We start from the raw sequence: 27493 nt of genomic DNA, 5'->3' as shown, positions 1-27493 counted from the left end.
GTCCCGGATGAGATCGGGGACATGACGAGGAGTCTCGAAATGGTCGAGACGTAAAGATCGATATATTGGACGACTATATTCGGAGTTCGGAAAGGTTCCGAGTGATTCGGGTATTTATCGGAGTACCGGAGAGTTACGGGAATTCGCCGGGGAGAAGTATTGGGCCTTATCGGGCCATACGGGAAAGAGAGAGGAGCTGCCTAGGGCAGGCCGCGCGCCCCCCATGGCCTAGTCCGAATTGGACTAGGGGGAGGGGCCGCACCCCCTCCTTCCTTCCCTTCTCTCTTCCCCTTCCTTGTCTCCTACTCCTACTACATGGAAGGACTCCTAGTTGGACTAGGAAAGGGGGAATCCTACTCCCGGTGGGAGTAGGACTCCCCTAGGGCGCGCCATAGAGAGGGCCGGCCCTCCCCTCCTCCACTCCTTTATATACGGGGGCAGGGGGCACCCCATAGACACAAGTTGATCTTCGTGATCGTTCCTTAGCCATGTGCGGTGCCCCCCTCCACGATATTACACCTCGGTCATATTGTAGCGGTGCTTAGGCGAAGCCCTGCGACGGTTGAACATCAAGATCATCACCACGCCGTCGTGCTGACGGAACTCCTCCCCGAAGCTTTGCTGGATCGGAGCTCGGGGTGCGTCATCGAGCTGTACGTGTGTCAAGAACTCGGAGGTGCCGGAGTAACGGTGCTTGGATCGGCTGGACCGGGAAGACGTACGACTACTTCCTCTACGTTGCGTCAACGCTTCCGCTTCGGTCTACGAGGGTACGTAGACAACACTCTCCCCTCTCGTTGCTATGCATCACCATGATCTTGCGTGTGCGTAGGTAAATTTTGAAATTACTACGTTCCCCTACAATTTTATTTGAAGAGAGCAGGCCATGGACTTGGAGCACCCCGGGCACGAGCTCGGTCACCGCGGCGCCAGCGACATTTACCGTGGTTTACACCATGGACAATGGTGTCCAGGAGATCGACAGTGGGTCGACCACCCTGCTGGCCACCCCTCGGAGCGCGGCGACACCCTCTACACCAGCCTTGGGGACGCCGCGATCTCCTGCAGTTGCCACGCCTGTGGTGGACGCGCCCGAGTCATCGCAGTATGAGCCGGTGACACCCATGGACTCGCTGAGGACTAGCGGGGACACGCCTCCGTCACATGACTCCAGGAACGATGTGCCAACGGGGCAGCCAGTTCGCTACCGGAGCTTCACGAGCGTGCTGGAGGAGACCGGGGATCAGGCGGTGCGTGAGCAGTTCGAGCGGTGCCTGCTCGTGCGCTGTCTGTTCAGTGCCGAGGAGCCGCGTGGCGTGGACGAGGCGCTCGCAAGCAAGGCGTGGAAGGGCGCCATGGACGTCGAGATGCAGTCCATCATCGACAACAAGACATGGGAGCTCGCTCAGCTCCCAGCTGGACACAAAGCGATCGGTCTCAAGTGGGTATATCGCGTCAAGCGTGATCCGGCGGGCAACATCGTCAAGCATAAGGCTCGCCTCGTCGCCAAGGGATATGTCCAGTGCCAGGGGTTGGATTTTGAGGAGGTTTTCGCTCCCGTAGCTCGCATGGAAACAGTACGGCTGTTGCTAGCTCTTGCTGCACATTCCGGCTGGGAGGTCCATCATATGGACGTGAAATCTGCCTTTCTGAATGGTGATCTCCGTGAAGAGGTATACGTCGCTCAGCCGCCGGGGTATGAGGTCGTCGGCAAGGAGGATAGTGTACTGCGACTCCACAAGGCGTTGTACGGGCTGCATCAGGCTCCGCGTGCTTGGTACGCGAAGCTGGACGAGTCGCTGGCTGCTCTCGGATTCACACGCAGTCCGCTGGAACATGCCGTCTACCGTCGCGGTGACACGCACTCGTATCTGCTGGTGGGAGTTTATGTGGATGATCTGATCATAACTGGCACAGATGCAGCAACCATAAACTCTTTCAAGATTCAGATGCAGCAGCTATTCAAAATGAGTGATCTTGGTCTGCTAAGCTACTACTTAGGGATTGAAGTGGAGCAGAATAGCAGCGGCATCACACTTAGTCAGAAGAGCTATGCAGGGAAGATCTTAGAGATGGCAAACATGGCAAGTTGCAATGGGTGTCACACTCCGATGGAGTGTCGTCTCAAACTAAAGAAAGAAGACAGCGGAGAGCCATTTGACGCCACCCTGTACCGCAAAGTGATCGGAAGCCTGCGTTATCTTGTCAACACACGGCCTAACATAGCACACTCGGTGGGCATGGTCAGCCGTTTCATGGAGAAACCTAGCACACACCATTGGGCGGCAGTCAAACAAATTCTGAGGTACATCAAAGGCACCATGCAACATGGATGCAGCTACAAGAGAGGTCAGGACAGTGCCAAGTTGCTTGGGTTCAGTGATAGCGATCACGCCGGCGACACCGGCGATCGCAAGAGCACCTCTGGACATGTCTTCTTTCTTGGTAAGAACCTGATCACTTGGAGTTCTCAGAAGCAGAAAATTGTTGCCCTTTCTTCTTGTGAGGCGGAGTATGTAGCCATAGCTGCTGCGACATGCCAGGGGCTGTGGCTAAGCCGGCTGCTGGAAGATATGACAGGGGTCTCACCAGCAAAATTCAGACTGTTGGTGGACAATAAATCAGCCATTGCTTTGAGCAAGAACCCAGTCCATCATGATAGAAGCAAACATATAGATGTGAAGTTCCATTTTGTCAGAGATTGCATGGAGAAGGCACAAGTGGAGATCGATCATGTGGGGACTCAAGACCAACTAGCTGATGCATTGACCAAGGCACTCGGGCGTGTTCGTTTTATTGAGATGAGGCAGAGGCTTGGGGTGATCAGCATCGGGACATGAGATTAAGGGGGTGAAATGTTAGGCCTAGCTAATCTCATGGCTGCCTTTTCTTTCTTTGTGTTTTCTGTTAGAATAAGTGGCACATGCGGTCTGATGTGACCCATGCATGCACGTAGAGTAGGAGAAGTGCTCATTGCACGTTCTCTCTTGGATCCTCCTGGTTAGAAGCGGTTGTGGACGTGGCCGTGGGATGGCGCGGCCGTCTCGGATCACATACCAGCTGACCAGGAGTTAGTTAGCTCTTTTATCGTTGTACTTTGATAAAACAGACGCAATCAACAGAAAACGCTGCGCAGTTGGTGGCAGCACAAAACTGACTCTCTCTCTCTCTCTCGTTCGTCTACCTCCGTCTCTCTCTCTCTCTCGCTCGACCTCATCTCTGATCGCTCTCGCTAAGTCTGGCAACAACACCCCGCAGGGCAGAAAACTTTCAATAGGCCCACAAAGGCCTGCTTAGAGAGGAGCTCGACACGGTAGCTGCGGCGGGGCTTATAAACCGGTGCGAACTCCTCTCAACTAGTGAGGTGGGAGTAAACATTGTGCACTGCGGGTGCAATGCACCACCTTTAGTATCGGTTGGTGGCTCCAACCGGTACTAAAGGGAGAAACCGGGACTATTGTGTCTCACGTAAAATAGTTTTTCTACTAGTGTAAATCTGTGGTGATGTGTTGCAAGTTCTTCCGAGACTGTAGTTTTGAGATGTTATCTCTAGTAATAACACATATGAAGAAAAATTGAACAATCTATTGCTAGTTTTTTCTTAGAAACACGGCATAAACTAACGCAGACACTCACATACACAAACGAACAGTCACCCGCGCACATGTCTGTGTTTGGAGCCTTTCATACCTGGTCAAATATAAAAATCAAGTAGGAGCACAAAACAAGAATCTCTACTTTTCCATTTTATTTACTTTTGAATGGGGATTTCCAATAAACTTACTGTGATGAATATGAAGTACTGTGGTAGGTGAGGCGTCAAATACTTGTGTATAATCAAGTTATAAATGCAAGGCATGATCCTTCCACTTTTCACATAGTTACAATAGTCCTGCTGGGTTCCCATGATCCTTCCACTTTTCACATAACGAGCAGCATTGAATCGAGCAGCCAGTCTAGGGAAATTGATATATTTCACATGGTTACAATAGTCCTGCTGGTCAACATGGCGAGTCATTTAGCAGGAATGGCCACTACTCCAATGACTGTTGTCTGGCATGTGAGGCATTGGGATCTTTTCTATATCACTCACTCGGCCTGCCAGGATTCAGATTCACACGAGGTCAAGCATCATAGAGCGATTATTCAGTCGAGACTTGAAAGACAGTACACACTAGTACAACGGATGGTGCACCTTGGAGCAGTCAACATGCATTGTGTTAGTATTCTGTTCGTGTCTACATGGAGCTATCTGTATGTTCCTTGCTTATGGAACGTTCATAGCAATTGCGAATGGAACAAGATCATGTAATTAAGTGCGAAAATCAAAAGTAAAATGTTGGCGTTGGTATGACTCTGAGTGACAGTGAGGACCAAGGGATGGACGATGATGAACTCCCATGGCGCATGCCTGATTCATCTGAATTCCCATGGTTATTTTCTTTCTTTACTGGGCCAGCTATACGCTGCTCTCTGGAGACATGGGCCTCATTCTTAGCTGCAGCCAGCAGCAGGCCATATCGCTCCTGTTCGGGCCACAGCAGGGAGGCACCTTCGTCTGGTCCATACGATGGCATGTGTCGGGCGCCGCGATGGCCACTGCTTGCTTAGCTCAAAGTCCGTGGACAGATGGTCGGTAGGGGAGATGGCGCGCCTCCATGGATGTGACCTCGGCTCGGGCAGCAGCGAGAATAAAAAACGCAAGTGCTCAAAATGAATGTTGCAGGTTGCTCAAAATAAATGTTGCAAGCGCGCCTCCATGGATGTGACCCCGGCTCGACTCTTGTGACAATTCTGCAGATGCTCAAAATAAATGTTGCAAGTTCTGCACATTACTAGTATGGCTTATTCTCTACAATGTACTTGAATTAACTGTAAATTTATACAATTTACTAATCTAATTTTGTATCTTTGTAGATTCTGTAATTTTGTTGTCGGAGTCAACGGAAGTTTTGTCGTGCGGCTGTTATTCAACTAGCTATTTATTCTCATATTTTATACATCTATGACCTATGAAACATTAGACTGTATATTGCACATAACACCCATATATGCCAATGTGATAATTGTGGTTCTTGACAGATCAAAATGGAGTCTTGTTCCCCGCAAAGAAAAAATGGAGTCTTGTAGTGTGCCCATTGTTTGTCAATTTGCTAGCTCCACCATGGACTCCATGTACGAACTAAAGTTAGGACATGATCAATCAAAAGAAGAGCAGGTAGTTTTGGTACAAAATATAGTTACAGATGGCAAAATGATAAAAAGAGCAAAGAAAAGAGAACGATCAATAATTTGCGTACTTTTCTCTGCACAACCCGAGTTACTGGTGCTTGCATGCACGTTCAAGAGATTATTCAAGGGAGGGGTGTTTTTGGCTCTTTAATAAAATAAAATAAAATTTCAAAATATAAAAAATGAATCCTCACGAGTTGCTACAGTTCAAAGTCACCGTGGTTACAAAAAATCTCACATATATGTATTGTATGAAAAATAGAAAACATTGGCTGCTATATGGTTTCGAATTCGTGGAACAAGCTAGATTGAATTTAAGGGCTCATTTGCAATAAAAATGGTAGGAATTCCATTGGATGGTGGGAATGGGAGGGCCTCTTTCCTTTCCGCAATGGAATCGGATTAAGCTCGACCTTTTCTTGTACAAACCCTAGGAATGTTTCCTTACGAAATCCTACAGAATTACGAATGGGCTTATGATGGATATTCATCCATTTTTAGGAAATCCTAAACATACCCTCTAGCAAAATATTGGGAATGCTAATTTTGCCAATCTTTTCTTTGGATCTTGTGGTGTTTTCATATGCTTAGTCGCCTAAAGTTTCTCTTAATTGAGAAAATGAAGATCTTTACCTCTGTTGAAAAACAATCCTTTGAGGAATCGAAGGAAACATGTGTGTGTATCTCTTATCCTCTCCCAAATCGATAAACAAATCTACAAAACATGGCACCTAATTTTTATGTTTTCCCTATTTCCATCCCCCGAACTGAGAACATTTTGTGGTACACGGAGTAACCACTACCAATTATATATTGATGTCCGACCATGTTTCTAAAAACAAATATTATGTTCGTATTTTTATTTGTGTACTCAAGTGCCTCCAGCATCTACTCTTTCTATGTAAAATAGATTGTTTTTCTTTGAACAGTCATTTCCATTTGAAATTACTATATAATATATGATGCATATGAATAGTGCGGTAGTTGGAAATTAATTTGACCACGTTTGTAGTAACAAAGAGGTTGCTCAAGTCTCATGCTGTTGGTTCTATTCGACTGCCTCCACGCATCTACTTTCTTCATCTCTGTTAACTGTATTTGTGTTGAACGTGAACCCGGCGTGCAGTGGCAGAGCTTCCTAAATTATATAGGCTAGTTGGGGGCCAAACATACAAAATTTCACAATCCAAGCTCTCTTCCTAAATTATTTATGCCTACATGTGCTAATCCGGGGGGCCACAACCCCCTAACAATGCACTAAGCTCCGCCACTGACAGCGTGTTAGGTAAAGCTAACATTCAGTTGGCCCTTTTAAATGCATCAAAAACGTTGTGTAGAACGAATTCGTATGCGTAAGAGATGATTCAATCTCTTGAGATCCTTACATATTACAGCTCCTTACATATAAGGAGCATCTGGTCAGGCGGACTAGTCTAAGAAACTAGATACTTTTTACGGGGTTACCACTGTTGGGCAGCATGGTGAATCATTTAACTAGCAACATACTCAATCCTTTGGCTATTGTTGACATGTTAGGCATTGGGATCTCGTTCTACCATTCTACCATGTAAGTGCCTGTTTCTATTCTACCACTAATTCAGCCTCCAAATTTTGTACAATTTGCCGTCTTAAGCACCAACTGGTCCAAACTTTCCATTCGCTGCTGTTTTTTTATCTAGAGGATTTTTGTCTTATATGCAGGCTTACAACTGATGGAAATCTGCTGTTGCTGTGATGAAGTGATGAAAATTGAGAGGAAAATTTTCGTGTGCGAGTGCCACTGCCAATAAAAACTCGATCCCTTTATTCAAAGTAAAACAACAGAAATTTAAGTTCACAGATCCTCGAGCAAGTACAGTGAAAATAAACAGTGTAATTTATTTTCTTAATATTACACAACCATAATGTACTGAGACATGTACTTAGCTCTGGAGTGTAGTACTACTTCTCTGCTTGCTTTCCTATGTACAATCCCATGTGATGCATGAACAATCACCTAATCACTAAGAATTGCAAAACAAAATAAATTATAACAGCAGGGAGCCAAGGCCAAGATATCCTTTGTGCCTTGAATTATTCTTTTTCTTTTTAATCATTACTTGTATTACTGAAGGTTTAAGAGTTAAATCCTTGCTACACAACTAGACGATATTCAGTGATGCACCATGAATAAAGATCCCTACCATACTTCTTTTACAGAAAAGGCACACACAGATGTTCAAAAAAAAATGGAAGTGGCTTCGCAGGTACAGCGGGCTAAGACTGTAAACTTGAAACTGGTTTGGGAAACATCGAGCCAGATGGAGCTCACAATCTGTTAACAGAAACGGGAGTTAGAAAATTGTTGGAACACCAATGCTCTTGCAACAGTATCATTGCTTGGCTGAGCAGCTCCCAATAGCTTTGTATTATCAGAGGGCATGCAGCTAAGCAAATCACATAACCTGACAGAAATATTTCCGAGTTCTTCAAGTGACATACGTTTACTATATAGCTACCAACACTCACTGTAAGGTACGATGATATAATAAAACATTAATAGCTGCACTGAAAGAACAATTATACACACTCTGAACCTCATGTCATGATTACCTTCAACCTTTTGAAAACAACAGTATGCATCCTTTTCAACGGACCACAAAGAACGGGATGCAGACAAAATCCCTGACTCTCCTTTTCCAAAAATCCAAGCCACAATTACCAAGTCACACGAAAGAAGCAACATAACTTTTGCAAATTTTCAACATACCACTATCGGAAGGAAATACCATGCCAATTCCCTGCTGCTATTCCAAATCCAGCAGCGTTACACTATAGTAACATGAACAACACGAACATCCAGTTAGGATTCTCTCCTGTTTCATTAAAAGTTATTTTGAGGATCAGTTTTTTCTTTTTCTTTTGAGGGGTTGATGGCGTCACATCTAGATTATCCTATTCCGCGCGCGGGTAGCGGGATAGCAGCCAAACGGACACCCTTGCCCACGGTAGTGAGCCTGCCCATTTTGTCAGTTCTGTAGTATTTTTCCTCTCTACTATGTTCCCTCCCATCGGTTTCCTGAACTCCCCCCCTCAAAAAAAAAACAAAATCGGTTTCCTGAACCGTTACCTTTTTCTTTTTTTTTGTATGTTTTGTCTGTCGGTTTTTTTTTCGTTTTTCATTCCTTTTTTTTATTTTTCTAATTTTTCATTTTTCTAATTTCGCATACTTTTCTAAAATACACAAATAGTTCTTAATTTTGTGAAACTTTTCTAAAATATGGCATAATTTTTAAATTCGTGAACGTCTTTTGAAATTTGGTAACATTTCTCAAACTTGTGAATAGTTCATGAATTCGTTAACATTCTTTTGAGACCAAAGAACAATTTTCCAATTCATTAATATTTTTTAGATTCCAAAACATTTTTTTAAATCAGGAATCTTCTGAATTCATGAACATTTATACAAATTCGTCAACAATGTTTAAATTCAAGAACATTTATTGTCATCATGAACATTTTTTGAAATTCCCCAACATTTGTTGATTTTGGAAAAAAATTGAAATTCCTAAATTAGTTTTTTATTTTTTAATTTGGCCAACATTTTTTGAATTCATTAAAAGTTTTTGAATTGTCCATTCTCTTCTTAAGCACCAACTGGTCCAACTTGTCCATTTTCTCCTGTTTTTTTTTATCTAGAGAACTATTGTCTTATATGTAGGCTTACAACTGATGGAAATCTGCTATTGCTGTGATGGACAAATGAAAATTGAGAGGAGAAAGTTCATGTGCGAGTGGCACTGCCAAATAAAAACACGATCCTTTTATTCAAAGTAAAAAAACAGAAATTTAAGTTCACAGATCCTCGAGCAATTATAGTGATAATAAACAATATAACTTATTTTCACAATTTTACACAACCAAAATGTACTGAGACATGTGCTTAGCTCTGGAGTGTAGTACTACTGCTCTCCTTGCTTTCCTACGTACAATCCCATGTCATGCATAAACAATCACTTAATCACTAAGAAGTGCAAAACAATAAAAATTACAACAGCAGGGAGCCAAGGCCAAGATATCCTTTGTGCCTTGAATTTTTCCTTTTTTTTTTGAATCATTACTTGTATTACTGAAGGTTTAAGGTTAAATCCTTGCTACACAACTCGATGATATTCAGTCATGCACAATGAATATATATCCATACCATATTTGTTCTACAGATCAGGCTTCGCAGGTACAGTGGGCTTAGACTGTAAACTTGAAACTGGTTTGGGAAACATCGAGCCAGATGGAGCTCACAATCTGTTAACAAAAACTGAAGCTAGAATAGTGTTGAAACGCCAATGCTCTTGCAGCAGTATCATTGCTTGGCTGAGCAGCTCCCAGTAGCTTTGTATTATTAGAAAATATGCAGCTAAGCAAATCACATAACTTCGAGTGACATACGCTTACTATATAGCTACCAACACTCACTGTACGGTACTATGATATAATAAAGCACTCATAGCTGCACTGAAAGAACAATTATACACACTCTGAACCTCATGTCACGGTTACCTTCCACCTTCTGAAAGCAACAGTATGCATCCTTTTCAACGGACCACAAAGAACAGGATGCAGACAAAATCTCTGACTCTCCGTTTCCAAAAATCCAAGCCACAATTACCAAGTCACACGAAAGAAGCAACATAATTTTCGCAAATTTTCAACATACCACTATTGGAAGGAAATACCATGCCAATTCCCTGCTGCTATTCCAAATCCAGCAGCGTTACACCAGAGTAACATGGACAACCCGAACATTACACTAGAGTATACCGATTACAAACGAGAGCGGTGATAGAGAGGACGAGCGCGCACGCTCCCGGTACGTGGACCAATAGAGCAGGACCAGGTGGGTGGGGCTCTTCGGTTGACCGTATACATGCATGTGAGCTTACTGCCTCCTGATGAATCAATGAACTAGCGCTAGTAGCCTCCCTCTGACTTTGATCGGTGCACCCAGAACACGGGCCATCAGCAAGCAATAAGGAGACTGAAATAATAAGATGAGAGAACAGAGAAAAAGGCACCAACTAAACATATGGATTAAGAGTGGAGCAGTTCATACTGATTGCATCAGGGATTTGCTTTTGGGAAGATGTGAGTGCATTACTCCATCGAAGAAGATTGGGAGCTGAGATAAAATACTTGGACCATGGGAAGAGAAAGGGATGCTTGTGCTGGAATTGAGAGAGGACGGAGAGACAAGGGGGAGACGTGAATGAGAGGGGTCCGAGTAAATTGCAAAAAACCACTACATTAGAGGACGCTAAAACAGAAAGCCACCAGCTTTCGTAATTTTTTCAAAAAACCACCACGTTTTCGCTGACAGTTTTCAAAAAGCGCTGATTGAACGGTTTAGTGCATCTGAGTGGAAAACTGACTGGTTGGGCCCGCTGTCAGGCGCCACATGGCCAGGGGGAGATGGCGCGCGTGACGCGCGCCGTTAGACGGCGTCGCACCTGACCTAACGAGCCGGCCCGACCCAGCCCGACCAGTTCGTCCATTCCCCTCTCTCTCGCCTTCTTCTCTGCCTGCGGCTCGTTCACCACCGCCTCCGCCGTCCATTTGTCGCCACCGGCCGCCGCAGCGATGGTGTCCTGGAAGGATGGCGAAACTAGTAGCGAAGATTCTGTGTCCCCCCTCTTCAACTCGCACGAGGAGGAGACCTATGTGAGTATCATTTCTCTTTGACTTAGGGTTAGGGTTTTCTTTGATTTGATCTTAGTTTTCACGAATTTGAGTTGGGATATTGAGCACTGTTACACTATTGTACATCCCACAGACCATTGTTGACCCGGAGTGGTGCGGTGAGGACCGATGTGCTGTCACAACCTTCCTGTTCATAGGGCTTTTGTGTTTCAAAGAATCAACACTGGCCGTAGGTTTTATGGATGCGGTAATCAGGTTAGTGGCAGGTCCTCTCTGGTAGTCATAGATTATACAGATCCTTTGTTTGGTGCTCAATGAACTGAATATATGTATTTTTGTGAAGATGTTGTTTTATCTGGTATTTTGAGGAAACAATGTGTCAATGCTTATCTGAATGTGTATGTTGTTAAACGAGCTAAGTTAACTGAATATATGTAGCTGTTAACTTAATATATGTAGCTGTTAATTGAATATAGGTGTTAACTGACTTATCTGAATCTGTGGTCCTGCTGTTAACTTTTGTTTTGTCTGAATTATTATAGGAAGGTGACAATTGTGGTCTGGTTCAATGGATTGACCCAGAATGGCCAGAACCCATGAAAAATGCACTACGCAAACTTTGGGATATGTATGAGCAGAGTAGGAAAGAGAATGATGCTAAAGAAAAGCTCATAGTGAAGCTGGGAGAACAATTATACACACTCTGAACCTCATGTCATGATTACCTTCAACCTTTTGAAAACAATAGTATGCATCCTTTTCAACGGACCACAAAGAACGGGATGCAGACAAAATCCCTGACTCTCCTTTTCCAAAAATCCAAGCCACAATTACCAAGTCACTCGAAAGAAGCAACATAACTTTCGCAAATTTTCAACGTACCACTATTGGAAGGAAATACCATGCCAATTCCCTGCTGCTATTCCAAATCCAGCAGCGTTACACTAGAGTAACATGGACAACCTGAACATTACACTCGAGTATACTGATTACAAAAGCATCAGATAATTCAGAAACAATAAGGTATTGGCATGAGCATCGCAGAAGAAATACGACAGAAAAATTATAAGAAAATCATAAACTACTTAAGTATCCATATCGCTTATAACATATGTAAACAGATAAAACTCAAAACTATTTATTCAGAGGCAACTAGGGCTAATCTAGCCTGTAAGGACCAGGATCAAGCGGTGAGTACGCCCTCACACAGACAATCCAGGTGGTCCCTTGATTATTTTCTGGATGACTCGTGTAGGCTGTAGGAACGACAGTAAGCCAGCAAATTAACCATCCCTTTAATTTGTTGGTTCATTGAATCCATTAATTGATCCGTTTCCTTCAATCCCCTCCTGAAGCCAAGTTCATCTTTCTAAGATCAGGTGTAATCCACATGGGAGCTGGCCAGCTTGACCAAAGCTCCAGAGACAAAATTTCCTCCATGGAGTAGAAATTATCCAAGTTCATTATTCCCACATCAGGGTCACTATTCTTCAATCCCATTGTCCGCATCACATTATCGTCAGTAAAGTAGGCATGATTTTGCCCTGAGAGTGGGATATTCTTCGGTAATGAGACAAAGAGATTGATTATGACCAAGAAACAACACACGGTCAGGCAAGTGTTCTATACTCGTAAGTTTACTTCCCAAAGTATCAAATTCATACATTATATATCCCGTAGTGTTCCAAAATACAGATGAGCCAAGATCAGGATCAAAATTATACTGGTCAATGATTCTCCAAATAAGAAGCAGATCGCCCGATGGAGCTTGAACAATGTACGTGTACCCAAAGCCATATATTGAGTCCATTCTTATTATCATCTCCATCGTGATGACATGCCCACTGAAATCAAAAGCATGAAGTTCTCCGGTTGTAATCGCCGCATACAACAGGCCAGCCTTGTAAGTGCGGTCGCTATATTGTTCATGAGGTGGCAGCCATGTCCAGTTATCATCACCTACTCTTGCAAAAGAGAGCTGGCACATTGGATTATGGATGAGCACGATGATGTAGCTTTTTCCCGTGGATGTATCAGCAGGGAAGACAAATGCCTTATAGTGGAGTTTGTGGCGCAGCTTGTCAATAGAAAAGATAGATGGAGAGTGAGGACCGGCATCTGTCCCTGTATGCCATGAGTACTCATACTTATGGACAGCACCATGCTCATCAAAGATGGGATTCACGTGCTCGATGGTGATCACCGACGGAAGAGCGATCTGTTGACATGTGATGGGATTGACAAGGTGCATCTCGGATCTGTCATCAACAGTCACCAGCCAGCCGTGTGATGACCCAATCAGACACCTAGTGCGGATAGGTGGCTCTGGGAGGGTCAACTTGTACGACATCTTCTCTGTGAGGCTGTAGAGGCACGCAACGCTCTCACCGGCAGATTCGGAAGTGTAGAGGAGGCATGGAGTCTGGGGGCGTTTGCACTGCCCAAGGCTTCGGAGGCTGGTATATGCGGACTGCCAGGAGGGGCAGACAGTGCCGGCACGCACAAGGTCGGGGATCTCAAGGTTGGCAAATATGCCCATCAAGATGTCCTGTGGCAGCTCCGGCATGTTGACCATTGTCGTCATTGTCAAAACTCTGAAGATTAGAGAGCACAGATATGTCCAGTGTCCAGCTTTGGCAGCAGGATTTGATGGGAGCAGAATCTGTCTCCAAAGATCAGGAGCTTTGGCCAAACTGACAAAAAATTTCAGTGAAAGTTGGATGAAAGAACTGCAGGCTGCTTGCAACACTTACAGATCACCACGATGCCGCTCCTAATTCAAGTAGGTTAATTAGATCCAAGTCCACGAACGACACACACGCAGAATTAATGGACTGAAACTCGACAAAGATTCGGAGTTTTGGTTGGCAAGCAAGGTCAAAAGGAAGAACACTAACCGGCGGCAGGCGACACGAGGGGATTAATCGGCCGGGATTAGTACACACAACTTATCTTTTTTAAATCAATTTAACCTAAAACTTAACCTATGATTAGTACACACCATTCAAAGCCTCATGCTCAGATTTAAGGACTTTTTGAGTTGGTTTTCTATTTTTTGCGGCACTAATTCACTTTTCGGCAACTAAAAAGGGTGGAATCCTCTTTGGTACGAAATAACGGGTAAATGAGCTCCGTAAGGGACGGAACTTTGCATCATGTCTTCATTTGACACATTCAGGGTGTGCTAAAAATTTGAGATCATTGCAGCAGAAGCTTGATGCACATCGTGTACAAACCGAACACTCTCCCACGAAGTGTAAGAGTTTCGAACAAAAACTGCCATCTTACACAAACAACTCATTTTCTTAAAATCATTTTAACCTCAAACTTTTTCTATGATTTGTGCACACCATCCAAAGCTCAATGCTCAAATTTGAGACCATCCAGGTTTAATAAATTATTGGACCTAACTTATCTGTGGCGGGCCGCTCTTAGTGGCTACCACAGCTAACATCTGGATAATTTGGATTATTTTGGCGCGGGTTACCAAAAATATATATTCTTTTTTGCAGGGGTTACCAAAAATATTTTATGGCGGCGATAAGTTTCACCCGCAAATGATGCGGCATAAACTAGTGGCGGGCAGGACTTGCGCGCCCGCCTCTGGTAGCTTTCATCACACGGGCAAATTTGGAAGAGTTTACGAGTGGCGGGTAAATTTTTTTGCCCTGCACTGTTATGTTGATTCCAATGACGGGTGTGCGTTGTTACCTGCCACTGCTACGTTTTCAAAATAGCAATGTGGGTTTCTGGCCGCGCCCGCCATTAATTTGAGGCCACATATAATCCTTTTCCCAGTAGTGCGTTGCTGCACTGATGAGGTTGTACCACTCAGCCTATCGGCAGGACACGACGTAGTTCAAGAGGGTGAAACACGGCCAGGAGGTGAGCCTGGCCCATGGAGCGGCGGTCCCCATCCTCATTTCCTTGCAATCGGGGCGGGGCACTAAAAGTTAGTGATGTACTCCCTCCGTAAATATAAGCCCGTTTTAGAGAAGACCACATATGAATGTAAATAGAGGCATTTTAGAGTGTAGATTCACTCATTTTGCTCTGTATGTAGTTTGTATTGGAATATCTAAAAAGGCTTATATTTAGGAACGCAGGGAGTGCATTTTAGTTGCATTGGCTATCATACCACCATCTTATTCCAGCCTAGAGATTTTTCTTCTTTCTGTACGTTACCATTCGCTATAGGATGAAAATAGTTGGCAGTATTATCCTGTTCCTGGACGTGCCTAATCATCGCATGAACCACTTAACTTTCTCCTCACTTAGGACGCTAAATTTGTGCGTGTGCGTCCCTTCTAGAAACACATTTGCTTGTGCGTAGAGTGTTAACATTTAAGCTCTCGATTGGACCGAGCAAATTATCATTTACTTTTTAAACACTCCTCCATCTATTGATGTGAGTGCACCTCCTATTCTCTTTAGACCACCAATAGGCAACCAATTCATAAAAACCTCCCACTCGAATCAGGTGGAAAAAAAATGTTGTACTGCCAACATGCGCCACTGCCAAAGATTTTATGACAGCCTGAGTGTTTTTCTACGGACACTGGGCAAAGCAATACTTTACCGAGTGACGAGGAATGTTAGGAATAACTTGGCATCCGGCAAGAAAAATGGGTGACAGGCAGCCAGAACAAAGAATGGTAAATAATATGCCAAGTGTACTAGATTTGCCTAGTTTCCCGGGGGCTAGCCTAGCAGCCATTTGTCTAGGGTTTGGGAGTGTCCTGCCTGTGACACTTTATAAATTAGGCCAATATATTTTGCGTATACAAGACTACAGATTGCTGTTTGACCATGTCTGCAACGTCCAATATATATGTTCGTTTTCATACCATTATTGTACTCAGATTGCTGCCACGCGTCTGCTTTCTCTACATGCCATTTAACTTTCTTTTGAACGAGGTAACTATCATAGAGATGAACTAGTGCGGTAGGTGGACCATTAAGTAACTCTGCCTCATGAAGTTGTAAATGTAAAGGCATGATCCTTTCCCTTTGCAGCCCCTATATATATATATACATAACAGGCACCGATGGATGGAACAGCTAGTGTACGAGCATGATATTTCCCACGGAGTTAGTGCAGTCCAGCAAGTAAGTATGATGATTGAATCAATTAGCAGCGAGTCCACTTAATTGGTCGTCGCCAGGCATGCATGGTGATACCCCGAAGCCCCCGCATCGCCCCCGCTCGGGCGACTCGGGCGGGATCTCGATCCCTAGCCGCCGCCGGTCCCCTCCCCTCCCTTCCTCCCCTCCCTCCGCCGCCGCCGAAGGACGCCGCCGGCGATGGCCCGGGGCTGACGGCGGTGGCGGGGGTCCTCCCTCTTGCCTGCGCCGTGGGGGTGGTGCGGCGCCCCGCGGCATGGGTGGCGCGGCCGATCTGGCCTGGCGGCGCGGCGGCTGCCTCGGCCAAGGGCCGATCTGGCCTGGCGGCGCGGCGGGCCTGCCTTCCGGCGGCGGCGCGGCGCCTGCCTTGGCCAGGGGCGGCGATGGTGGGGTGCGGCAGCCGGTTCGGCCTCGGGCTGCGTGGCGGCGTTCGGCGGCGGCGGCCGGGTCTGCGGCGACACACCATCTGACCTCGGATCGGCGGTGGCGGCATGGAGGGCCTGGTGGTTGGGTCGGCACCATGCGGGTTGTGCCCTCCGGACAGATCTGATCTGGCCGGTGCGGCCTGCTCGTTGTGCGGCGGCTCAGATCGGCGGCGACCCGTGTACACATTATGTGATGGAGGTTCTTCGAGCGGATCCGGGTGAAAACCTTGTGCTCGGCTTCATGCCATGGCCGGCGTTGGTGACACCCTGTTGTGTCATTACCTTCTTGAAGGCATCGCCGTGGAGAAGTTCTAGACCTCTATCCGCTACCTCCGGGGGAAACCCTAGATCAGTTGATCGGATGACGGCGGCGCGTTGGTGTCGTTTCCTCCTTGGGGGCGTCATTCTTGGAGGCGTACACGGGATCGAGGGACCAGCGGGCGCCTTTTTGGTGGAGCGGTGCTTCATCCTTCACATTGATGACGGCGGATCTCGGCGGCGTGGTGCGGTGGAGACTCGGCGCCTGATGCGCGGTGATGGACTCGCGCAGGTGGAGGTAGTTGTCTGGCGTCAAGGTGGCGTCGATGACGGAGTGACCTCACAAGGTAGAAGCCTCAATATCTGCTCTGAAGACGGACATGTGGAAGATGGCGGCGACGACACATGTGAGTGCGTCAGACCAGTTTATGCCCCAGACCCAGTATGTGGCTTGGATGGGGCTTCTGGCTTTGGATGATAGGATTAGGTGAGTAGTCTGGGTATGTGGCCCAGGTAGCACCCCTGCATCATTTGGATAGGAGTAGTGGCATATGTTGTCAAGATGGCGGATTCAGGCATATTGTTGTAATACTTTGTAAGGTCCTCGAGAATAATCAATAAAGTGGCCGTATGCATCTCCCAGATGCAGAGGCCGGGGGTCATCCTCCTTTTCTAAAAAAAAAAAATGCATGCGAGGCATTGGGATCAGTTCTACAAGAGTGACCGGCCTGCATAAGATTCAGATTCCAGCGAGAGCAAGCCTCATCGAGCCGTTCAGTGTCCACTTAGAATGTTGTTCACACAGATGTGTGCACACCAAGTTTTGGGTACTATAGTGTTGCGACACATGTGTAGTGTAGGTTCTCTGATTTGCTGCTCTCTCGTCAGCAATTCAAGCTGAAGCTGCTACCTTCTTCTTATCATCGAAAATAGCTTTTAGTCTGTGTCTGGAGGATGTTAACTTCCTCTCCGATAACAAGAAGCTTGGCCAAGCAGGCCAAGTGCAGGATCTTCACGCTTGTCCAGGTCATTGGTGTCATAACTTTCTTTTAAATGGGTGTCATAACTCTAAAAGTTTAGTATGGCGCACTGTTATGTTGTTCAGTTAAGTTCACTCCTGATTCCTGAATGAGTGTATCGCTCCCCAAAGACATTAATAAGATCGAGCGGTGAATATCGAACTTGGCAAGCCAACAGTTAGGATCATCTCACGAGTTTTTTTTTCCGAAAAGATTCACTGCTTGTCTTCTTAGGCCTTGTACAATACAAGATGTTTAGACAGGTGTTTATAGAGAAATAAACCAACTTTTTCTTAAGCATCGGTGCTCATTTGCAAGCAATACATTCTTAGTTAAGCACTTCTCCTGTAGAGATAAGCACTGGTGCTTAAAAAGACTACGTTTATTTTACTAAGCACTACTCGCACCTTGCATTGTAAGAGGCCTTATAAGCTGAATTTAAATTGAGTCCGTCCCTGAACAAACCAAACGTCTGATGAACCGACCCGGGCGACTCAAGGGGCACCCCATGTCCCAAACCCTAAGGCGACGCCTCCTCTTCCCCGCCCTCTATGTCGCTGTCAATGGCCATCCGTCGGCCGGTGGCGGCAGCAGGGCCACTCCTGCACACTCCCCTGCGTCCCTACTAGTCCTCATTATGGCCCTACTCCAGTGTGGTGGTTATCGCACGCTAGTGGTTGTGATGTGGCGGCAATGGCAGAGCAACAAAGGTGGAGAGCTTTTGAGTGTGGGGTGTCAGCGCGGTCCTTGCAACAGTGTTCCTCCTTGCTGCAGTGGGCATCGGGCTGCAGCGGCTTGGCTCGCATGAGGAAGACCGGCAGGTGCTCTGCATGGATACATATTCGGGCGTTCCGTTTACGGATCTAGCTTGCAGCGTTGGCCTGCAAGTAGTCCTGTTGCTAGACACCGTCCTTGTAGTTGTTGAATCATGCTCTATTGCGCTTGCTGCATTGCTCCCCTCGGTGCTCAGTTGTGGTTGGGCATTCAGGTGTCGATCCACACTGGTTATGGCCACCCGTGCCCTCCGGATTGCCGTGGCAACCAGAGGATCTTTTTAAGATTCCTCTCTCCGGATCTGGTGGTTGCAGCTATCGACTTGAACTGAGCTTGCGGGATGTTGCTGGAAGGCCTCTTTTGGGGTTTCACAGCTCTCACTCCGGTTAGTCTGCCTTCAGAAGTGAGGTGCAAACTATGCTGGCTTGGTACAGAGGATATGGTTGTGCGGCGGTGGACGTGGGATTTCTAACTCAAGACATGTAGCTGCTAAGATCGTGGAGAAGTCATGGCGACAAGACATGATTAACTTCGGTTTGGTGGTGCTTTTATAGAACCCGGTCTTGAGCTGTGGATGAAAACCCTAGGTCTGACCCGAGTCCATTTTATCTGCCAATGGAGATAATTTTACATCATTACCTTGTTGAAGACATTTCTCGGATATACTCGGACTTGTTCTTTAATGTGAAACTCTAGATTCTGGCCTCTAGTGGTTGAATCCGGTGACAGCAGTGCTCGTGCATCACTCCCTGAAGGCATTTCTGTTGAACAACCTCATTGTCCTTCTGGTGTCAAGATATGGTTGGTGTGAATATGGTCGTGGTTGTAGTTTGTTGATCATTGTTTTGATCGTTTAGGTTTCCTTTTTCTTTTTCTTGGCTTAGGCATAGCTTTGGTCTTGAATGACTTTCCTCTTTGCCGGCGCGTATTTTTTGTGAGCGTGCATTAGTATTGGCTATGTGCACCTTACCTGCGCAGAGGCCAGTTGTGCTCATTGTGTTTGTGTCTACTTGATGCTTCATTTTCGGTTAATAAAACCATCCTTTGAAGGAAAAAAAAGGTGTGTGATGCATAGACGCGGCAGCTACACATATGCTTTGAATTCCAGAACCCTCGTCACAGCTTGTCATTTCATTAGGATAAATTTCGTATCATTATCTGTCATGAGTATGAGATCATTTTCGCCATTGGAGGATCTTACGCATGCTCAATTACCGTGTCAACAATGGAGCTAGTTTTTCATTTTCTGCGGGAATTAGAGCCAGGCTTCGAAAGAAGTAGTCTATTATATATTAAAAGTAATATAAGGTGAACTAGAAACAATTAAAATCGGCTAGAAAATTCCACGTTAATCAGAAAATACTAGCCCGTGATCTTTCGGAACTCCTAAAAATAATACTACGTGACCGTCCAATCTATGTAACATGGTGGGCCTAAGAGGACTTACGTGACATATGTTCAAGGAAAAATATATTTGGTACAACCTCCGACGTATAGCAATAGAAAAAAAAAATGGTACAGCCTTCCACGTATAGCATTAGAGAAGAAGCAAAAACAAAATTGAACTATCCCATAGCCCCTACCATGAATGAACCAACAAATCAGCCATCCAAAATAAACTAAACTCTTGGTGGAAAAAGAGCTAATTAATGTGCTGCCCTCGAGGATAGAAAGGATGGCCAGCTACATGAAAAGAAGGACATGTACGTCCCCTTTTTTTTACATCGCATGCACGTTCCCTCCTTATAAAAATAAAAACACAAAAATGTGCATATACATATATAGTTCACAAACACATACATGATGATTAACTAAAAAAGATTGTGCTACTTTGTGATGACTTGAATGTTGTGTATGATGCAATCACGCGCTTCAGAGTTGATCGTGCTATGAGGCATGGGTGTGAGCATTCCCATACAATCGATCCCAAAAAATGGCACACGCATGATCATCCACAACATGCTTATATATAATACAATTGAAAAAATTACGTAGTTCTATAATTTTATTTGAACTTTAGGTAGTTAGTTACACATTTTAAACATTTTTCGGATTGTAAAGGAACAATGATAATTTTTTTGTTGGCTGGCGGATTAATTTTTATATTATAGCATTTTCGATATCTTAAATGTATCTGGTTTTAGTGGCAGGTGGATTAAATTTAAAATTCAATTTATTGGTCATATATCAGTATTTTCTAAACATTCATTTGGCACATCAATCTGTTCACAGCATAATTTTAAATTTTTACTCATGATTATACGTCATGACACTATACAAAAAGACAAATTATCTAAGTCACATTCTGAGCTTTACTTTCACGGACTGATAACTATAGAACTAAATATTGTGTGAACAAATGAACTCGGAGCACTCGACCAAAAATCACTTATGTGTACTAATCTAATATTTGAAAAAAATTATTTGGTCAACATGCAAAACAAATACCATGTAGGTTATCAAATATAAAATGTGCTACATATAGGCATGAACGACTCTACCCAAATGACAACATTATTACTAAGTATAATAAATTGTAAAATCTATGAAAACATTTTAAAAGTATTGGTTAAACGATTTGCTAAAGACTACACATGTTATTCTTATAAGGGAAAAGGCTCCACGGTGACCGATGTACAAAAACTAAAACACATCGATTATTCTAAGGGATAGTGTCTAGGAATTAAAACACAAATCCACCATATTATGCCAATAACCTTACATGTTATTGCCAAAAGGTGAACTAGATTGGGGTGTTTGATTGGAATTTAGGCTGATAGCATCACCTATTTGCATAGTCTGTGTCAACAAAAGGACATCAAACGCAAGATGTGCATGGAAGAGAAGGATCGCTGGGGTAATTGCACATGTGGCTACAAAAAGGGTGGGGGATGATGATCCTATAAAAATATTAGACAAAAATAATAAGTTTGTTGTTAGAAGAATTTAGTGTTAAGGTTACTTCATCTTTATCCACCGTGCAGAAGGTAACATACATATTTATATATACGGATAAATAATAATATCTAAAATACCTAACACAAACCATTATTCGTAGGAGTCTTATATTTGTATAAATGTCAATAGTATGATTTCAATTTTTCTTTAGACAAATCAACTAATATATCTATATTATTAAAGTTTTTAAAATTCTAGCCCGCGCAACGAGCGGGCCACTGTGCTAGTTTATACCAATAACAGAATGCCATAGTTTTTTATACGAGTTTGTTAGTTTCCAGACATCGATCTATGAATTTCTATAAAACTTTCCAATCCTTCATAGTTTGGAGGATTCTAAGCACGAGCTCAAGCAAAACTGCAAAACTGGAAACATTTTTCTATGAGTAGATATTTATTTGACCATCTTTTCTTTTTATTTTGTGAAGTTTTGGTTAAGTCGTGTCCAAACTCTCTACACATTAGTGATATTAGGAAGATATTTTGACTGCATTTGAGTTCTTTCTTTGAGATGTGCAAGACAAGTTATGTCTATCTCTTATCCTCTCTCTGTCCAATCAATAAACCTTTTCCTGCAAAACATATGTAAGGCATCCAAACAATATCTATGTGTACTTTATGTGTTTCCCATTTCCATAGAATACACAAGACGTAACAATTCCTATTTTTTCTCTGTTTCAAAATGGGCCTATATATTTGTTGTATACATGATTACAACTGCATAACACAGATTTATGTTTGATCATGTTTGCAACACCCAAAAGATATGTTCATTCTCATATCATTATGCACCCAGATTGCCTCCATGCATGTACTTTCTGTACATCCCCTCCAACTTTTATTTGAACGGTGTAACTATGATAGAGATGAACTACTGTGGTAGGTGGAACATCAATAAGTAATTGTGCATAATAAAGTCGTAAATTTAAGGCCCATTCACTTCCTAGCCACTATACATAAATACATAATGAGCACCGATGAAGCAACTAGTACGAGACATGATATTTGCCACCAGGTTACAGCGATCCTGCAAGTCAGTACGGTGAATCATTTAGCAACAAGGCCACATCGTTGGCCGTGAACAGGCATGCGAGGCAATGGGATCGGTTCTGTAAGTGACCGGCATGAACATGATCCGGATTCTAGCGAGATCAAGGCTGATCGTTGTATAGCCTGTAGATCAAATCTACGCAGTTAGCATTCTTGTTAGTACATCACCTAGAACTAACCAACTCAGGTAGGAATAAGATTGCGATCTGGCTGTTGGGCACATCATCCTCCCCTTCCTGTACATCACGGCTCGCTATATAAGGAAATCGACCGGCTTCAGTTCCATGCACGGAATCCATCCATTCTCTTGGGTTTTTCACACTCATCTTTCTGCAACAAAGAGATTTTGGTCTGGCTCGAGATAATGTTAACTTCCTCACAGATAACAAGAAACTTACCCAAGAAGGTCAAGAACAGGATCTTCACGCCTCTCCAAGTCACTGGTGTCATAGCTATACTTTGTTGTTGTTGAAATAGGTGTCAAAGATCTGAATATTAAGTATGTTGTCCTGTTCTTAAGTTAAGGTAAATTTAGTTCAGAATGAGCATACCGCTCCGCAAAGATATTAATAAGATCGAACGGTGGATATCGAATGTGGCGGGATAACAACTAGGATCATCTAAGAAGTTACGGTTTCGTTTTCTCGAAAATATGTACTTCTTATATCTTCTTAAATCTGAGTTTAAACTAAGTTCGTTCAACTGATATAGGCCTAACATAAAGGACCAAATTTCTCCTTACGCAATAAATTAAGTGTTCATTGTAATAAGTGGAACACCAATTAGCTGTTCATCGAATCAAGATGACAATAAGTGGAGCACAAGTTAAGTGTTCGTCTAATAAAAGATCGTAATAACTGGAGCACAAATTAAGTGTTCGTGGACTACTAATTAAGTGTTCATCCAATAATTTTATACAATTTCATGATTAACCGTGCAATGATTGAGGTCATCTGTCCTACCTTTCACAGCGTATGCTTACATATTCTTAGTCGTGAGTTTTTTACATCCACTCTTGATTATTCTAAATGTCTCGTAATTATTTAAGTAAATTAAATTTTAATTCCATTAGGTATAGACGATGATAATTGTTTCCTTGTATTGCCCTAAGCTCTTTATTCAAAGTTATCTACAAATAGACATAGAAAACTCTGTCCACTTCAACAACAGAACGTGTGAACTCTGAACACGTCACAACAGAACAGAGGCATGAAACCAGCCTCATTGGGCATGGACGCGTGAAGCGTGCATGCATGCGCCCTATTGCGACTCCACCAGTCCACTTTAGACGGCAGCTAGCTACATATTTATACCCTGTACTGCCCACTCCATAGCTCATCAAGCAAGCAGCTCCATCAACCACTCTCTACTCCACTCCTGCGCCTGAGGTACCTAGAGAAGGCAAGAAAAATGGCTGCCCCGAACAAGGAGGTGGATGCCCTGGTCCAGAAGATCACCGGACTCCACGCCGCCATCGCCAAGCTGCCGTCGCTCAGCCCGTCCCCGGACGTCGACGCGCTCTTCACCGAGCTGGTCACCGCGTGCGTTCCTCCGAGCCCCGTGGACGTGACCAAGCTCGGCCCGGAGGCGCAGGAGATGCGGGAGGGCCTCATCCGCCTCTGCTCCGAGGCCGAGGGAAAGCTGGAGGCGCACTACTCCGACATGCTCGCTGCCTTTGACAACCCACTCGACCACCTAGGTATGTTCCCCTACTACAACAACTACATCAACCTCAGCAAGCTTGAGTACGAGCTCCTGGCGCGCTATGTGCCCGGTGGCATCGCCCCGGCCCGGGTCGCCTTCATCGGCTCCGGCCCACTGCCGTTCAGCTCTTTCGTCCTCGCCGCGCGCCACTTGCCCGACACCATGTTCGACAACTATGACCTATGTGGGGCGGCCAACGACCGCGCCAGCAAGCTGTTCCGCGCGGACAAGGACGTGGGCGCCCGCATGTCGTTCCACACGGCCGATGTAGCGGACCTCGCTGCTGAGCTCGCTACATACGACGTCGTCTTCCTGGCCGCGCTCGTGGGCATGGCCGCGGAGGACAAGGCCAAGGTGATCGCGCACCTCGGTGCACACATGGCAGACGGTGCGGCCCTTGTTGTACGCAGTGCACACGGGGCACGCGGGTTCCTGTACCCGATCGTCGACCCCCAGGACATCGCAGGAGGCGGGTTCGAGGTGCTGGCCGTGTGCCACCCCGATGACGACGTGGTGAACTCCGTCATCATCGCACAGAAGTCCAAGGACGTGCTTGCCAATGGACTTCGCCGCGGGCATGGTGGACAGTACGCGTGCGGCACGGTGCCGGTGGTCAGCCCACCGTGCAGGTTCGGTGAGATGGTGACGGACGTGACCCACAAGAGAGAGGAGTTTGCCAACGCCGAAGTGGTCTTTTGATCGATCGTCCAGAGGGAGTAGTGGTTGTGCATGTGCGATCATCATCCATGCCTCGCTGATTGATCGCTTGCAACCGTACGTGTTATTTTTCCTACTACTGCTACTACATTTCAAGTCATGTGTTGTTTGTACTCAATAATGGAAGTGTGGTGTTTACACGCGAATTTCTTGTACACCTTTGTACGTCTAAGTGTCGAGAATGATGAATTTTAGTTCACAAATAGTATGATGGATTAGATTACACTAGAAGAACGCCCGTGCGTTGCAACGGGGCCACATTAACTTTAAGAGTTCAATATTAATCATGTTAATAATACATTTAATATTTTCATACATATCAAGTGACATATGAAAATATGGTAAGAGTTCAATATTAATCATGTTAACTTTAAGAGTTCAATATTAATCATGTTAATATTCTCATACATTTAATAATCATGTTAATAATACATTTAATATTCTCATACAACTACAAACATGAAAAATGATAGCACCCTATGAAATATGGTAAGATTATGTGTTTTTGCACGCAATTGTTGTGATTTATGTGTGATTTTTTTAATGTGATTTCGTACAAACAATTATAGTGAATATATACTACTACCACTACCAACTACAACTTGTGACCAATCACATAAAGATATATATTTAGAAAGATGTGCATTGCTACGACTTCTAAATTGATATATCATATTGTATTTTGTCTCTTTTCACTTCTTTCATCTCCTCATCTCGTTGGCTAGTCTTCTCTGATTATTTGTTGTCAATCCTTTTATCAAGGTTATGCAAAAAGAAAGTTCAAAATGTTAAGATCAAAGATAAATCTCTATGAAAACTAATTATTCAAGAGCGACGATGCAAATTAAAAGATGAGACAACACCTTGATGAAAAAATGCAGATCCACTTGTATGGCGTCCAAATATGTTACCCAGTGGGTTTCTTGTTCACTGAGCAAATTTCAGCACTTTCATGGAATTAATTAGTAGAATTATTGTAACACCAAGCATGTACAAGTATCCCAAGATGACCACGAGTGAAATTTCTACTGTAGTGCATACTAAACATACCTGACCTTTTTCTTCTTGAATCCATCAAATTTTCATTTCATTTAGAGCATCATGATGTCGTGAATACAACTTCAAAACTATTTAGAGCATCATGACCTCAACACTTCTAAGTCTGAAATCATCTCTATAAATGATCTGTGGAGCAATTCATAAACTGCAGTCAGTAGACAAATTAATTAGATTGTGCATGCATGAGACGATGGATTGTGTAGATGATCCCTAAGCTGTGGAACAGTACAACCAGAGAAAATAGCAGTCAAAGGGAGGAATTAGCTAGTTAGATTGTAGATGCATGCATGAGTCAGCCGGTGCAAGGGAAGTCGCGCGGAGCGCCATGACGAACTCGGAGTCTGGGCCCGAGCCGTTACACCTCGGCGGAAGACAGCGGCCAGCACAGCCGCTGCCCGCTGGGTCGCTACTCGCTAGTGCCCACCGCGCTGTTGAATCCACCGCCGCCATGATGGTGCATACAGTGTTCGCGCCGCCATGATGGTGCCCGACGAGGACGGCACAGGGCGGCGGAGTCGTGCATATCCAGCGGTGAGATCGAACAGCGAGGCGAGGTGACCGACAGCGAACGGGCAGGACCTGCGGCGTCGGCTGCAGATCTCCTGGAACAGAGAAAAAGAGAGAGAGGTAGAGACTGAGGAAGGAGAGGTAGGGCGCAGGAAGAGGAGAGGGATACTGGTGTCCATGGCGAGGCCTCCGTTGTCCACCGGCAAACCTCCATGGCTAAGGTAAGGTGCACCTACACCCGTAACACACCAGCATGACCTGACGGTGAACGGGTTCACGTGACGAGCGCGGGGCTGGCAATCAACGTTTCCTGATCCTCCTTGCTGATGCATAACGGGCACGCATCGCTGCCTGGGTCACTCACCATGAAGAAGAAGATAGGGTGGAGGAATTGAGCGAGGGAGGAGGAATCGAGCGGCTTGTACGGCAGGGGGCCAAACCATGATAAAAATGAGTACAACCCGTGCGAGGTGGAGAACGAAATGACTTACCTATAGCTCATGATTCGATTGAGATGATAGGGAAGGAAGGAAAATTGTGATTTAGCCAGACAAAGTTTTGGAAAGTTCTGATTCAGCTGAGAAATAGATGGAAATAATGCCCCAGGATGAGGAGGTCACGATTAGGGTATAGCAAGAAGAACTTTTTTGGAAAGCTTTGATTCTGGTGATAATTACCATATTCGAAATTTCCTTAGTTATAGCCTTACCATACATGGATTGATTTATTACTATAATTATCATATTTGAGATTTCTAAGTTTATAGCCTTACCATACGTGGATTAATTGTGATTGATTACCATAAATACGTTGGGTATTGTCGGCCAGACGAGAAAGAGAAAAACCGGTGGGAGTGGGGTGGTGGGAGGTGGGACGAAGAAAAACCGGTTGAAAATAAACCGGTTGAAAATAAACCGGTTGAAAGTGGGGGGGGGACTATTCAACCAATTCGGCCCCACTTTCAACCGGTTTAATTTCAACCGGTTTTTCTTC

General features: G+C 44.6%; 1 protein-coding gene and 1 pseudogene across 1 annotated transcript; one reads left to right on the top strand and one right to left on the bottom strand.

Moving 5' to 3' along the window:
- Positions 1 to 12243: 12243 nt before the first annotated feature.
- Positions 12244 to 16522, bottom strand: LOC119360321 (annotated as a pseudogene).
- A 7342-nt stretch (positions 16523 to 23864) lies between these two features.
- LOC119361948 (probable nicotianamine synthase 2) lies at positions 23865 to 25089 on the top strand. The gene has a single exon (XM_037627127.1). The coding sequence runs from the start codon at positions 23924 to 23926 to the stop codon at positions 24914 to 24916; it is 993 nt and encodes a 330-aa protein (XP_037483024.1). The 5' UTR covers positions 23865 to 23923; the 3' UTR covers positions 24917 to 25089.
- The last annotated feature ends 2404 nt before the right edge of the window (positions 25090 to 27493 follow it).

Source organism: Triticum dicoccoides, chromosome 2B (assembly GCF_002162155.2).
Source record: "Triticum dicoccoides isolate Atlit2015 ecotype Zavitan chromosome 2B, WEW_v2.0, whole genome shotgun sequence".
Classification (NCBI taxonomy): domain Eukaryota; kingdom Viridiplantae; phylum Streptophyta; class Magnoliopsida; order Poales; family Poaceae; genus Triticum; species Triticum dicoccoides.
Note: the sequence above shows the minus strand (reverse complement) of the source record. Positions and strands in the feature narration are given on the sequence as shown.